Source organism: Prionailurus bengalensis, chromosome A2, assembly GCF_016509475.1.
Source record: "Prionailurus bengalensis isolate Pbe53 chromosome A2, Fcat_Pben_1.1_paternal_pri, whole genome shotgun sequence".
Classification (NCBI taxonomy): Eukaryota; Metazoa; Chordata; class Mammalia; order Carnivora; family Felidae; genus Prionailurus; species Prionailurus bengalensis.
In genome coordinates this window covers 31,462,910-31,478,627 of record NC_057348.1, presented here as the reverse complement: position 1 = coordinate 31,478,627, position 15,718 = coordinate 31,462,910, and the positions used below count along the sequence as shown (strand labels likewise).

Sequence of the window (15,718 nt, the reverse complement as noted above, 5' to 3'; positions counted from 1 at the left end):
CTTCTGTGTGTCAGTATCTGACCAGTCTCAGGAATTTTCTGATGGCATCTTTATTAAGTAAAAATGGGCATACACTTGCCTTTTCTAGAATAATTACTTGAAACACATACATGAAAAAAAAAAGTCAGTCCTTATTTTTTCTGACATAATGTTGTTCTACAAGGTTGCCAAGGAATTGGATTACGAAAACTCAGAGATAGTTGAAGCTGGGCACACCTCTGAAGTGATAATTTTGGTATTTGATGACCCACCTCCCTCCAGGCCTAGGTTTGATAAACCCTTCAAGGAGCAGTAAATGCCTTTTCCTTAGATGCTTTACTTTAGATTTTAAAATGTAAAGATTCATTATATTTGGGACAGTTTTGGTAAGTTGGGCAAAGGAGGAAGGGGTGAATGAGATAGATTGGAAGTTTCATTAGAGCTGGGAAGTCTTTTTCACCTCTTTGTAGCAACTTAAACAGTTCACAATTTTTTAAAAATTGTTTCAGAAGTAGAACTTAGTGATGCATTACTTACATATAACACTCAGTATTCATCCCAACGAGTGCTCTCTGTAATGTTGATCACCCATTTAGCCCATCCCCCCCCCAGCAACTCTGTTTGTTCTCTGTATTTAAGTATCTCTCATGGTTTGCCTCTGTCTCGTTTATATTTTATTTTATTTTTTCTTCCCTTCCCCTATGTTCATCTATTTTGTTTCTTAAATTCCACATAAGAGTGAGATCATATGATATTTGTCTTTTTCTGACTTATTTTGCTTAGCATAATAGATTCTAGTTCCATCCATGTTGTCGCAAATGGCAAGATTTCATTCTTTTTGATTGCTGAGTAATATTCCAGTGTGTGTGTGTGTGTGTGTGTGTGTGTGTGTGTGTATCTCACAGCTTCTTTATCCATTCATCAGTCAGTGGACATTCGGGTTCTTTCCATAAATTATTTGGCTATTGTTGATAGCATTGCTATAAATGTTGGGGTGCATGTTCCCCTTTGAATCAGCATTTTTGTATCCTTTGGGTAAATACCTAGGGAGGGAAAGAGAGAATTCTAAGCAAATTCCACACTGTCAGAATGGCCTCTGACTTGAGGCTCAGTCTCACAAATCATGATATCATGACCTGAGCCAAAACCAAAAGTTGGATGCTCAACTGACTGAGCCACCCAGGTGCCCCACAATACACAATTCTTAAAGCTTTGGCTAGCGCTCCTTGGAGCTGGGAGTGGCAGGGGACATGTAGAATCTAGCTTTATGCATGATACTTAAATGATATTATGTCTAGTGTCTTAGTCCATTCAGGCTGCTGTAACAAAATAGACTGGGTGGCTTACAAACAACAGGAATTTGTTTCTCATGGTTCTGGAGGGTGGAAAGTCCAAGATCAAGGCACTGGCAGATTTGGTTTCTGTTGAGGGCTGGCTTCTTGGTCCTTAGATATTTGTCTTCTTACTATAATCTCATATGGCAGAAGGGGCAAGGGGGCTCCCAGTGGTCTCTTTTATAAGGATTCTAATCTCACTCATGAGGGTTTCACTCTTTTGACCTAATTACCTCCTAAAAGCCCCCATCTCCTAATACCATCACATTGTGGGAGTAAGTTTCAACATACACATTTTGGAAGGACACAAATATTCAGTACAAAGCATTTAGTAATGCCAAACATCTCTTATCTGGAAAGAGAAGATAGTGGGTAATATATAGACCAGATATATAGGTAATTGGATGCTTTTTAAAATTATTTTAGTTGAATTATTTCCCATGATATAGGCAGGCCCATCATTAATGCAAACCATGGAACACTTGTCAAGTTCCACAGTTCATTCCCTTCATGAAAGTACATTTCATTTTCTGCCATTTGGTCTTCTCATGGCTCTCCCACCACTTTGGGTCAGCCTGTGCTAGAATGGGTACAGTGGTACATCGAGGTTAGGTCCACCGAGATTGCATGGTCATAAATCCTTTGGCATTAGTGAATTTAACCGTCATGATTTTCCTAACTGCAGAACACTCTGAGGCACAGATTCGAACTGTGTGCTGTGGAGACGGGGCAGGGTGCCTAACTGGGGAGGAGGCTCAGCCAACCACCTGACCACTGCTGCTTTCTGCTTGTTGTTTTACAAATAAGAATACACATTAAGAGCCCCCAAAGCATCATTTACGTGTTCGATTGCATATTACCACCTTTTAAGAGTGCATTTGTGGCTGTGGGGATATTTGTGAAAATAAAGATTCACAAACACTTCTGGATACATCTGTTATGAGTGCCAAGCATCTACTGTATATGGGAAGTATGGTAATAAGTGATCTGGCAGGTGGTTGACATCAAAGATGTCCAAGAAGATGTGGATGCTCGGGCTTGGAAGTAGAATGTCAATGCTTGATGAGAGAGAGCCCAGAATAGGGCTGGTATTTGGGTTTTATCTCCTGTGCCAGCTCAAATCCACTGGTAGTGTTTGCCTGGATTATTGAGTTGAGGATTCTAAGGCTGCATCTGGAAGCAGTGGGGAAGAGTACTTTGTCATGGATATAGGAGGATGGAATGACGATGATATGCGTGTACATGTTTGCACCTAATGGGAACTTAATGCTGCACTTCAAGCAACAGACAGATCCAGAGCTTGTTAAATCCCTCTTGACTCACTGATACAAGAATTTTGATGGGGCTAAGTTTCCAAATGTGATTTGTAGGATTCAGGGATCCAACTGGGTAAATCAGTGGTTTGTGAAGGACAGGGACCCATGCATGACACTATGCCCAGGCATGTTCTTGTGTTTTCTCTGTTCCTTACTGGCAGAATTTCACTGTTTCATGCAAAAGCCCATAACATAGTCCAAGTGACCTTTTGGGAAGAATGTTTTGCTTACAGCTTCTCCTGAGGGCCTAACTAATGAAATCCACTCCTCTCATCAGATTTGAACCTTTCTCCAATGTAGAGGAGAAAAAAAACGCTCACCATAATAAATCCACATCCTCTCTCGTTCTCACACCCCAATATATTTACAGCAAGTGCTCATAAATGACGCTTGTAACACTCTACATGTGATTCAGTCTGTTTTTATAAGCCAGCTAATTAGCATGATTTTGACTCTTTGTAGATGCAATAAAAATCATAGTATGGGAAAGCTATAAATGGCAACTGCCCTTGTAACACATAAATGGAATTTATTAAAGGAAATATAGAGGCTTTCACATAAATCACTTCTCTGTGGAACAGTGCTTCTTAACCTTTCTTGAGGTCGTGGAATACCTTCAAGATGCTGATGAAAGCTATAGACCCTATTCCTAGGAAAATACACAAAATAATATATATCAAGATGTAAAAATGCCACAGATTCTCTGAAGCAAAGGTTCTATGGGTCCCAGATGAAATTTTCTTGTTTGACAAAGGTGGCATAGATTTTCAGGACAGACAATTAATAGGCATTCTTAGAGCATGATTTCAACAAGATAATCCATGAAAAAAGGATTCCAGGGTCAAATAAGTTTGAAGGATAATATACAGCTGGAGATTAAAAATATATAATGACACATCAGAAACCCTAAGAAGTCTTGCCATAAAGAAACCTTTTTATCTTTGTATACCTTCGCGTTTTGCATTTGACATAGTAGTGTCTCAGAGGAGCCATTTGGGGAGATGTTGGCGGGCACAACCTGGCCCAGTACCCACTCAGTGACTTATTAACTGGTGGCAAAAAACCTAACTCTGTGAACCTCGACTTTCTCATCTGTGAAATGGGGATAGCAATACTAACGACAGATCAGTAGCTTGCATAGTGAATGTTGATTATGATTTTATTTTTATTATGAAAACTTTCCTTGTTTGCAGGTTGCTTGCTTTTATGTGTAACCATCAAACTCCTTTCTGTCAACTTTTTGATATGTTAGCTTGGGCTTGTTAGACTGAGATACAGAATTCCTTTTCTATACTGCACAATATACAAGCATCTGTCTGACATGAATAAAATGTAATGACTACTTTTTACTTAACCTTTTGTAGTGTGAAAAAACCTTCTTGGGCATGATCTCATTTTGCCCTCATATACACACTGGGAAGTAGGAACTGAAACTCATGTTATTCCTTTTTTATTGATGAAGAAACTGGGGCTTCTGAGACGTTAAGCTAGTTCAAGGCCACAGAGCGTGTATCAAAGCCATTCTTGAACGTGGGTTTTCTTAGTTTCTCTTCATTCTGCCTCCAAGGATATACATGAAAAACAGGATGTAGAATATCATATGGGTCAAGAGGGACGCCCAACGTATTTTCTAACGGAAGAGATTGGACTTGTAAAAATGCAATAAACTCATTTGTATAAGATAACTAATTATATATTTATATACATTTATATGTATATCACTTGTATAAGATAAAATCTGGCATGCAGTAAATTATATACCTTTGACTACTTGCTTTGACTGGCACCAGAATTCATTTGTGTTCCTTGAGAATGCAGAGTCTGGGAACAAGGATCATTTGGGAGCAGAGAGAATCCCACCATGGTTTCAAAATCCACCACTAAGCTGTGCCTGGGGGCACATTTAGCTTGTTTGTAGAATAAACCATCACGACAACAGAGCGTTTGCTCACTGTTCACTTTCACACTAACAGTGACCATCATTTTAGAGATTGCTCCTGCCAATGACTTTAGCCCTGTATTTAAAGCTGCACATTATTCATTCTCTGTTGCAGGCACTTCGGGAGTTAAGAGATTCCTCACTTTGATGATGTTAAAGCATACGCAAGGGAACTCCTACCAGATCTCAAATGAGTGACCAATGGAAGGAGCACATAAGTTAACAAAGCGCAAGCAGGTGAGGGAGCAATGTGGGGGTCCAGATCTTCAGAGAAGTTCATTTTCATTAGTAATGCTCTCAGGCCATTATCCTGATGGTTCCTCAAAGCCTCTCTTGAAATTTGATGTCAGATTTAGGATTTTTGTCATGGCAAACACATATAATAATTTTATTCCACTTCTCTCCCACTCTGCTCTGAATTAGGTCCAAGCGTAAAGAAAGTAGGGATAATATGGGCATCATCCATGCAATTTAAATCCCATGAACGTCTGAGGTCTGATTTCAGGTCTGGAGTTAAGATCTTGGTCAAGGTCCTATCTCAACAATGAACTGGGTGTGCATCAGGACATATTTGCTAGTATAAACCAAGGAATGTTACATTTGGAAGGGACAGCAGAGGTAATACTTGTATTTTCTGTCATCCAGGAGAGGAACATATCCCTTCTACGGCATTTCTGGAAGGTGGGTCCTCCAGGTGTGTCTTGAATACCTCAAGGGATGGATGGAACCAGTTGTGTGTTAGAGTCAAACCCTACTGGCTTGTAAGAGCCAATTATTACATTTTCAGAAACTTTATGACCTGATTATTAATAATTGTCATTAAAAACAAAATTATATAAGCTTAGTTCCATAAATTATGTTTAAAAACTAATAAATACTAAAAACTCAGTCTTTCTTATGTTACTACATTTTTGCTGTTACCTGAAATTCCGTGTGTAGAATGGTGTGCTATGGCACCTCCCCTCCAACTTAGGGTCTTCATGTTGGTAGCTTAAAATTGGCAACGGTGGGAGTATTTACAACATGGAAATTGGCAAATAAATCAAGCATATCAGGGCTTGATTCATTTTTTTTTAATTGTGTAGACTTAAGTAAGTGACAGAGACAATGTTAATAGTGAAGGTTAAACTTAAAAGTCTGTTGTGTCTGAAGCTATACTTGTATCACAAAAATTTTGAAAATATTTTTCTAGCCATTAAAAACTATGATCCAATTCAGCAAAGATGTCATTGCCATCATTGATTAACTGGCAAAGATCTGACATTGTTTCTCTTTCACCTTACTTTTTTTTTTTTTTTTTGACAGAGAGAGAGAGAGAGAGAGAGGGAGAGGGAAAAGGGCAGCAGAGGGAGAGGGAGAGAGAAATTTAAGCAGGCATCATGTCCAGCACAGAGCCTGATGCGGGGCTCTTGAGATCATGACCTGAGCTGAAATCAAGAGTTAGATGCCTAACTGACTTTACAACCTACATTGATACATTATTATCACCCAAAGTCCATAGTTTACCTTAGGGCTCACTTCTGGTGGTATACATTCTATGGATTTGGATAAATATATAATGACATGTATCCACCATTATAATATCATACAGAATAATTTCACTGTCCTAAAAATCTTTTTTGCTCTGGCTATTCATCCTTTCCTTGCCCTTTTTACCCCTGGAAAACCCCTGATTTTTCACTATCCCCATGGTTTTGACTTTTGAGACTGGCATTTCTTTAGTGTTTTATGGTTATGTCAGTTTCTTTTTCATCTATCAAAATGTATCCTGAAATATAATTTAATGATTTGAACTCTCTAAATGTACTGAACGCTTCTATGTTTTCTTACGCATAATTTAATACTTTCTTGATGGCTGAGGAGAAAGATTTTCTTTTTTTTTTTTTAATGTTATTTATTTTTAAGAAAGAGAGAGAGAGCACACGAGAGAGTGAGCATGTGGGGGGGGGAGGGGCAGAGAGAAAGGGAGACACAGAATCCAAAGCAGGCTCCAGGCTCTGAGTGGTCAGCAGACAGCCCAATGCGGGGCTTGCACTCACGAGCTGCATGATCATGACCTCAGCCGAAGTCTGACGCTTGACTGAACCACCCCGGTGCCCTGAGAAAGATTTTCAATTACAGTGCCATCTATTTGGGAGGGCTAGAATGATTCAACCTTTTAATTTTCTATAAGAAAATCAGGGCTGGCAATACGATAGGTCCCACAGCTAGTGAGTGGCAGAGATGGTGACTGAATGCAGACATCCAAACTCCTGGTCCAGTTCTCTGTTTAGTATTCCAGACTGCTTTCCTTGAGTGGATTTTGATGACTGGGTCACCAGAAGTCTGAAAACAAGTTCTGAGAATACAAAGAGATACGTGGATCATCCTTAGGTCCACTATTCTCCAAATAGCTGGCTGCTGACCCTCTGGACTAGGGAGAAGACTTCTAGATCTCCAAAAGGAAGCAACATGATATAGCAGAGAACCCAAGAGTATTGGACTCAGCTAGAAGTGGGTTCAAATTCTGTCTCTACCACTGGTAGTCAAATGACCTCAGGAAGGTCACATAACTTCCACGTACCTTCAAGTTCTCATCTGTAGAATGGAGATTACAATGACTATGTCACAGAGTTGAGATGAGATTTAACCGATAGTCATATGTATGTAAACTACATGATACCCACCAACAATAGCCATGGCAGCATTGTCGGCAGTAGTAGTAGTAGTAATAATAATAATAATAATAATTGATAATAACCACTAACATTTATTGACTACCTGTAATGCACCAGAACTTTCCCTTTGCTTTTTTCTTTTCTTCTTCTTATTTTTCTTTTTTAACCATCCCTTGATCTTCCCTACCAACGTACATAAACTGAATGAAATTAGGGAAGGGTTGGTGTTTTGAGGCCATACATACCCATCATAGGAGACAAAATCTTCTGCACAACTCAGTGGCAATTTTTTTTAAACGAGGAAATTACAAAGTTAAAACTTTGAAAACAAATACTCCTCAGAATATCAAACATTTAACCTCTAGACCTTGAGGACATCGAAAAATCCATTAGTGGGGAAGTCTTTTCTCACACTGCGTTGATTAGCACAGAGAATTTGAGTATGCCTTGAGGACTCCATGAGGTGTTTTATCTCAACAAAATTATGGGAATCTACAATCTTTAAAGTCAAAAAATTTTTTTCTGGTGATAGGTGATGAACAGCTCAATCTCTCATTGACAAAAAACTTCTAGAGAGAGGTAGGCATAGGCAGAAAAAAAATCCTTTAACAGAAATGATTTAGAAGAAAACACAAGAAAATTAAATCATGAAAGGTTGCAAATCACAAGGGAAAACATATTTCATTTCCAATAATTTTTGATGAGGAAGTTGGCAGAGTTGTCGAGTTTCATAATTACTCTATTTTAAACTTAGCTAAAGATGCTCAAAATAGCTTTTAGTTTTATTGAAAGGTTAATTTCACACGCACAGAAGAATCGGCTTCCCATATTTCACCCAGGTTTTAAATGTGAAAATGACACTATCTTTGCCCAGGAACAGGTGACAGAAATGGCTAGCTCACCCTCAATCTATTTTGCGTCGTCCTGTATCCTTTATGACAACTTTCACTTAATAATGATGCTTTTTGTTTGGATTTTCTGTATTCTGGATTTGCCATAATGAAATACTAAGTTCTTTTTCACAAATATGTCTTCTTTGTTCTTGGTATTATGAATTGTGTTCAACTCATTGTCAGAGACTGGCAAGGGAGCATGTAAGCAGAGAAGGAAATCCTGTGAGACTGAAGGTGGTGGGGACAGCCATGAGATGGTTTCTTCATCATAATTTTTTAGTCTTGATTATCAGCAACCAAAATGTCCTATACATGTGTTGGTGAGCCTAGTCACTGTGTGGTGGTGTTTACTTCACTGGATAGAGGAGGACAATTATCTTCCCTGCAGTGTATAATTGAGGTCGAAAATGAGGGGTAAACCTGTTGTATCATTTATCTACCACTATACATATGCTGTATAATGAGACTCACAAAAAATTAGAGTTATACAACAATAGGCATTTATTAGCATGTGAGTCTGAGAGTTGGCTTGAGCTTGCTCAAAATTATAGGGATTGGCTGGCATTTTGCTGGTCTAGCCTGGCTTCGGCTAGGGTGACAATGACTGGGCTCCTTTGTCCCTCCAACAGGCTAGTCCGAGCACGTTCTCAGGGTAGAGGGAGAGGTCGATGAGGAAGGCAATCCTAATCACTCAAATGCTTTTAAGGCCTGTTTGTGACAGGTTTGCCAATATCCCATTGGATAAAACAAGTCATGTGGGAGGACACTAAGATTCAGGGCAAAGATCATGGACCTGGGAAGAATAAAGAATTTGGGCTTAATGCGATCAATCTACCATACCTTCCTTTCTTCTAAAAGATTATTTGTCAGAACTACACGCTGAAATTATAGCACAGTGATTAAAAAATATAGGCTATAGATTCAGTAGACACATATTTGAATCCTGACTCTACCATTGCTAGCTCTGTGACACTGGACATGTTACCTAACACCACTGGGCTGTAGTTTCCTTATCTGTGAAATGGGGACAGTGATAGTACATATATCATAAGGCTGTTGAGAAGATTCAATGAGATAATGTGTATAAATAATAGCTAATTCTTATATGGCATTTATTGTGTATCAGGCACTATTCTATATGCTTTATTTAACATAATTTATCCTCACAACAAATCTATATGGTATATATATTATTTTTCCTTGTTTGTAGATAAAGAATATGAGACCCCGGGAGGTTATAGAATTTTCCAGTGAGTTACAGCTAATGAGTGGCAGAGCTCAGATGTGGAGCCTAGGCAGTCTGGTTTTGTAGTGCATGCTGTGAACCATTATCTGATGCTAATCTTAGCATAATGTCTGGTAGAAGGTAAGCATGCAAAATATGTAAGCTGATTATTAATATTATAAAGTTGTTGTTAACTCATCATTTGACTCATACCATGTCATTTAGAGTGACAGAGAGCTGTATGTAAATCTGCCTTACCTCATGTAGGTTTGGGTTTTTCAAACACATTTCATTGTCCAAATGGATTCAGATGATCCCTTCAAGAAACTGTAATACTACTTGGAAGGCAAAGACCTAGGCAGCCATTAAAAGTATTGTATCTGCATGACAAGAACGAACCTTCATGCATATCATTGGCAGCTTTCTACAAAGTTGGAAGAGTGACTGCCATTGATGAAGACCACCCACCAAACTGTGACATACAAAATAACCAGTGGAGACATCCAGGTTATACAACGGTTCTGGATTCACCCTCTCTCTGGAATGATTGAACTTACCACACAGCCAGACTATGAGACCATGAGGTGATATAACCTCACTGTGGAAGGTGTGGACTGTGACAGATTTCATCCTCGCATAGCGATGACCATTGTAAGTAGAGAGGCCTGGGGTTTGATATATTAGAGATGATTTATTAAATTCTAATTTATGGCCACTGAAATGGTCAAACAATGACAATGTGAAGTGGTCGAATAATAACAATTCTCATGAGGTTAAAAAATATATAATAATAGCAAATCGACCACTCATCATGTGCCAGTTCTAGGTACATTTTATATATTCATGGAGTTTATCTTCACCTCAAATCTTCAGAGCAGGCAATATTATCATTTCCATTAGACAGATGAGGAAACTCAAGCACAGAGTTTAGGAAACCTACCAGAAGTTACTCAGGGTTTGTAGAACTGGACTCATCCCAGGCTGCTTCTCCCTGGGAGGTGTTGTTTACCAGGAAGGTATTTAACTAAGGTAGATTCTTTGGAGAATCTCATAATAGGAGAAAGTGTGGTCCTCTAAATTATTTTAGCAACATCAAACTATTCTTGAAAGACAACAAGAGTGACTGGTGCTGTATTGATAACGTGGTAAGTGTTATTAATGACTATAAAGTTTTGTCATTGGCATAGAGACAGAAGTAGGATTGAAGAATGGTAAGGTCTCCATCCAGCCTGATGACTCACTGTACATTTTCTCTTACTGTACAGAGCCCCTGGCTTGCTGCTTACATGGTGATTAGTTTACCTACGTGTGTCATTGTGAGGCAAACACCAGGCCCATTTACATCAACAGAATGGCTTTCATGGGGACTGAACTACAGTCATGTGGACAGGATTATGTGGCTTGGTTTTCTCAGGAAGGTACCTCTGAGAGTGATCTTTATACCTACGTACCGGTGGCAGTTTTTTCTGTAGACATTTATGAACTCCCAAAATTGTATAGGATGACACAACTTGAAATTATCATTCACTTATTACAAATTAGAAGAAGGGAAAGCAAGTAATTAAAAAAAAAACCAATTTCAGGTGACTCTGTTCTTACAAAAAGAATTTGTGACTGATCTAAAGATAAACGAAAGAGGATATGCACAAGTTCCTGTTTTAACAAATATTTACTGGGTGTTTACTCTGTGCACTGCATCCTGGCTTACAAAAAAACTGTAAGACTTCACACATGCCTTCAGGCGGGCTTAAAATTTTTAACCCATGAAAAGTTAAACAGCCTGTAACAAGTAAATTGATGATATAAATACATGTGACTTTCAAGATCAGAAAAGAGAAATACTTCTTTAGACTCTAAAAGTTGGGGAATCCATCATCATTGTTGTTGTCACCATCATCATCATCACCCACCCCCTGAGAACCTAGTAAAACCCAAATACTGTGATAACTCTTTTGGTCTTCAATGCCATCCCGTGAGGTAGTTAGCTCTACTCCTTTTATGGATAGAAGAATCTTACGTCCAAGGCTTAGAAGTTAAGTGACGTATTCAAGTTTACCCAGGTAGAAGGATTGACTCTGGGCACTTAATCACTATCTTATGCCCTAAATTATGTCTCTGTTCCATCAGCAAATCCTGTTGTCCCTACTTTGAACGTATACCCACATGCTTCCACTCTTCACCCATCCGCAGCTAACAGCCTGGTTGTGCCACCATCATCCTGTCTCAGAGGTCTTATCCGGTCTAGTGCAGCAGCCTCCTGACTAGAATCTCCACTTCTACATGTTCCCTGTACAGTCTACTCTTCACATAGTAGCCAGAGGGATCCTGAAAAAGACAAGTCACCCTCTTTCTTCCTCAAAGCTTTCAGCGGCTTCCCATCACACTTAGCATAAGCTCCAACGTCATTCCTAAGGTCGGCAGTGCCTCATACGATCTGCATCCTGGCTACCTCTTCATGTTCAGCTCCTAGTTCTCTACCTGTTACTTTAATGTGGCCACGTGAACTTCTCGCTGTTTCTTCAACACACCGAGAATGCTTGCCTCTCAGAGCCTTTACCCAAGGCTGTCATGCTTGTTTTCCAGATAGCCACGTGATTCACATTCTCTCTCTCATCATATTTGTGCCCCAAGGAAACACACAAAAGTCTTTTTTTTAAAAAGTTTATTTTGAGAGAGAGAGAGAGAGAGAGTGCGAGAGAGCATGCACATGTGAGCAGCAAAGGGCAGAGAGAGGGAGAGAGAGAGAATTCCAAGAAGTCTCTGCACTGTCAGCACAGAGCCTAATGTGGGGCTTGAACCCACGAACCATGAGATTGTGACCTAAGTCGAAGTTGGATGTTTAACTCCCTGAGACACCCAGGTACCCCACAAAAATCTTTTCTGTTGTGCGTGATGGTGAAATTTTGAAGCAACCCACCTGTTCATCCTTAAGAGAATAAAATACAGTCGATGCATTCAATGGGATACTGAGGATCAAGAAGAAATAGAAAAATAGTTTTATAAACGATTAAGCATCTGAATCTTGATTTCCGCTCAGGTCAGGATCTCACGGGTTCAGGAGATTGAGCCCCACGTTGTGGCGCTGCACAGCGTGGAGAGCCTGCTGAGATTTTCCCCTCCCCGACTTAAAATAAATAAACTCCAAAAAAACCTGCTTTTACAAACAGCAACATTGGAAAAAGGGAGAAAATATGGTGCTGTGCGAGAAAAGTAGGAAACAGGAACACTTGATAGCACAATATCACTTATGCAAATCAAAATCATATAACCAAACACCACATATTTTGTGAAGCTACATACTTGCTTAAAGACACGTTTCAAATATGGGGAAGAAGGAGGGAAACAGAAGGGAGTAAAAAAAAAAGGCCTCTCAACACTCCACTAAAACGTTCTCATCAGCTGCCCTCTATCTCCCTAACCTACCGAGTGCCAATTTCCATATGACATTGTGCGATGTATGTATTTGGTGATTTATTTATTGCTTTGTTGGTGATTTATTTATTGCTTTGCTTACTCTTTTTGTTTTTTAATGGTTTTATTTATTTTTCAGAGAGAGAGAGAGACAGAGCGTGAATAGGAGAGGAGCAGAGAGATAGGGAGACAGAATCCGAAGCAGGCTCCAGGCTCTGAGGTGTCTGCACAGAGCCGGACACGGGGCTCGATCTCACAAACCGCGAGAACATGACCTGAACTGAAGGTGGACGCTCAACCGACTGAGCCACCCAGGCGCCACTGCTTTGCTCACTCTTAAAATATAAATCACAATGGCCCAGGGACTCTGTTTGGTTTACTACTGTATCTTCTGTGTTTAGATCAGTGTTTAGCACAGAGTAAGTGTTAAATAAATATTCACTGGCTGGATGAATATATCCTAACAACCTCAGGAAGGGAGAGATTAAGATCTCCTTTTTTTTACAGATGAGGAAAACGAGGTTAAGTCATGTGTACCAAATAAAGGCTCTGGCAAGCAGAAGGCCCGAGGTTTTAGTAAAGATTTCACAGGATTCTAAATCCAACGCTGTTTGCTTTATATCACAACGTCCCTAAAATCACACGAAAACACCTCACATATTAAATAGAACACACAGCTATATTCAATCTATACAAGTAGCAGTAGACAATGAATCATTTCCCAGGAATTTAGCTGTATTGTTAGAACTTTACGGAACACATTTTAAAAAGATAATCCTTGCAAATATGAGCACACCAGGGATTCTCCTGCGAATGTCACTGAGGAAGCTGTTACTCACCTAAGAGGTGGGCAGATAACCTTTCCAGGCTGACGGGTATTCCATCACTGACATTTTAAAATCCTTGATATTTTCATCTTTTTCCATGTAGATCACAGTGTCCCCATTTATGATATTTTAATTAAGAAAAAGTTGATAGCAGCCCCTAATTAAGGTCAGAGCATACTTTGAAGTAATCACATTGTTACTAAAAATTATATACTGTGCTTGAGAGAATGGTGCAGAGGGGACCCCTAAGTTACAAAAGAGGAAGCAAAAACTCAGGGTCTGTGCACCATTAAGCATAGATTTTCTAAAGGCTCAAGAGATGACAGTTTGTAGAGGCATCATTTTTCAGCTTCGTGATTTTTTTTTTTTTTTACCGTTTATGTAGTTTGTGAGCTCACCGTTCTGATGAACCCGAAGCTCTCCCTAATGGCCACACCGAATGTCACAGCTGACCCAGGAATGATTAGCCCACTGACTAGTTGATTGACAGCCAGAACCCAGATCTGCGGGAACATTTCGTCCAACTCAAAATTCCCGGCTTTTTATTTAATAATCCTAAATGATCTGTCTCTACCCAGATGCTTATTTCTGAGTTCGTGTATAGTCACATGACATGGACGTGATGTTTCTTTTCCCTCCTTGCTGACGGGTCACCGTTGACATCGAAGACAAGAATGATGTAGCGCCTGTCTGTATACCCTCTGTGTGTAAGGCAGTCATTTGTGACAATGTTGTTCCTGGCACAAACGTCAATGGCCTTCAAGCTGAACTGCCATGACAGAGATTCACCGGATTTTGAAATGCGCGTTGAGAAGGTTTCTGGCGGATAATTGTATTATTTCTTTTTTTTTTTTTTAAATTAAAAAAAAAAGATTTTTTTTTAACGTTTATTTATTTTTGAGACAGAGAGAGACAGAGCATGAATGGGGGAGGGTCAGAGAGAGAGGGAGACACAGAATCGGAAACAGGCTCCAGGCTCTGAGCCATCAGCCCAGAGCCCGAGGCCGGGCTCGAACTCACGGACCGCGAGATCGTGACCTGGCTGAAGTCGGACGCTTAACCGACTGCGCCACCCAGGCGCCCCTATGTTATTTCTTTTAATCACATGATTGTGTAAAATTGACATTAGTTATACCCTCTTCAATATGACATAATCTTAGAAGTAACTACGTTTATAAAAGTGAAGCTATTTTACAGCTTTGGCATTAGGTTTCCTCAAGGGACTCTTTCCACTGCCACGTGTAGCTCTCATGGAGCTACCAACGATTTCAACGATGCTTGACTAGGGTCTTTGGACCCCTGGGGAAAACACTGAAGGTTAAGCTACAGGGAGGACGACTGCTGTCCACAGCACTGGCTGGAAACGGCGGCCACCTTTCCACATGATGCTAATGCAGCTTCACTAGGACGGATGCTTTCCACGGTGTTATTTTTGGATTCACACAGACTCCTATCACCTTCAGTCATCATCTTATGACATATGGAAGAAATTTATTGGAGACTAAATCTGTGCTAGGACATGGGTCCATGGTAGCTCACAAGACAGATGTGGATCTTATACCCCTGGAGCTTGTTCACTACACTAGTAGTAACATGAACAATTACAAAATTATTGAGTCTGACAAGTTCTGTAAAGGAAACCTACGGATGGGTATCATGAGACAGTATAACAGGAAGTATGCAAAGTATGGAGGTCAGACCTCCTGTCCTGTGTTTGAAAGAGTGGGAGCGTGATCACTAAACACATTGCCAAGTCATTATAAAGTTCAATAGTTCAATGTCTGCCTCTCTCGCTAGATGATAAACTTCACGAAGGTGGGAACGATGTGTACGTTGATTACAATAGTGTCTCCAGGCCAAGTGAGACTTGACTTGAAACTTAGAGGCTTACTGGATACTTGTGGTCTGACTGGCACATTTGATACTGATCTAGACCAAGCTGAAGGAGGGGATAAAATTGCTCTGAGAGGAGGATAAAGGAAGGGAACTCAACTAGGTAGAATAGTTTAATAATAGTGTGAAGCTTGCTGAACACATATGGGGACCAGACTCATGATCTTAACCTTTAAAACAAATTTTTTTCCTAATCAACTGAATTCATTGCTTATAGTATATAATAAATTTATTATGCTGAGTT

The 15,718-nt window shown here is 39.7% G+C and overlaps 1 protein-coding gene across 1 annotated transcript in view; it reads right to left on the bottom strand.

Annotated features, from left to right (window-relative positions):
* CA2H3orf49 (chromosome A2 C3orf49 homolog) overlaps window positions 1-14,096 on the bottom strand; it is a 75,409-nt gene extending 61,313 nt beyond the window's left edge. The window contains exon 1 of the mRNA XM_043589402.1: window positions 13,980-14,096. Coding sequence (XP_043445337.1) covers window positions 13,980-14,096 — 117 coding nt within the window. The remainder of the gene's footprint in view (window positions 1-13,979) is intronic.
* Window positions 14,097-15,718: the final 1,622 nt, after the last annotated feature.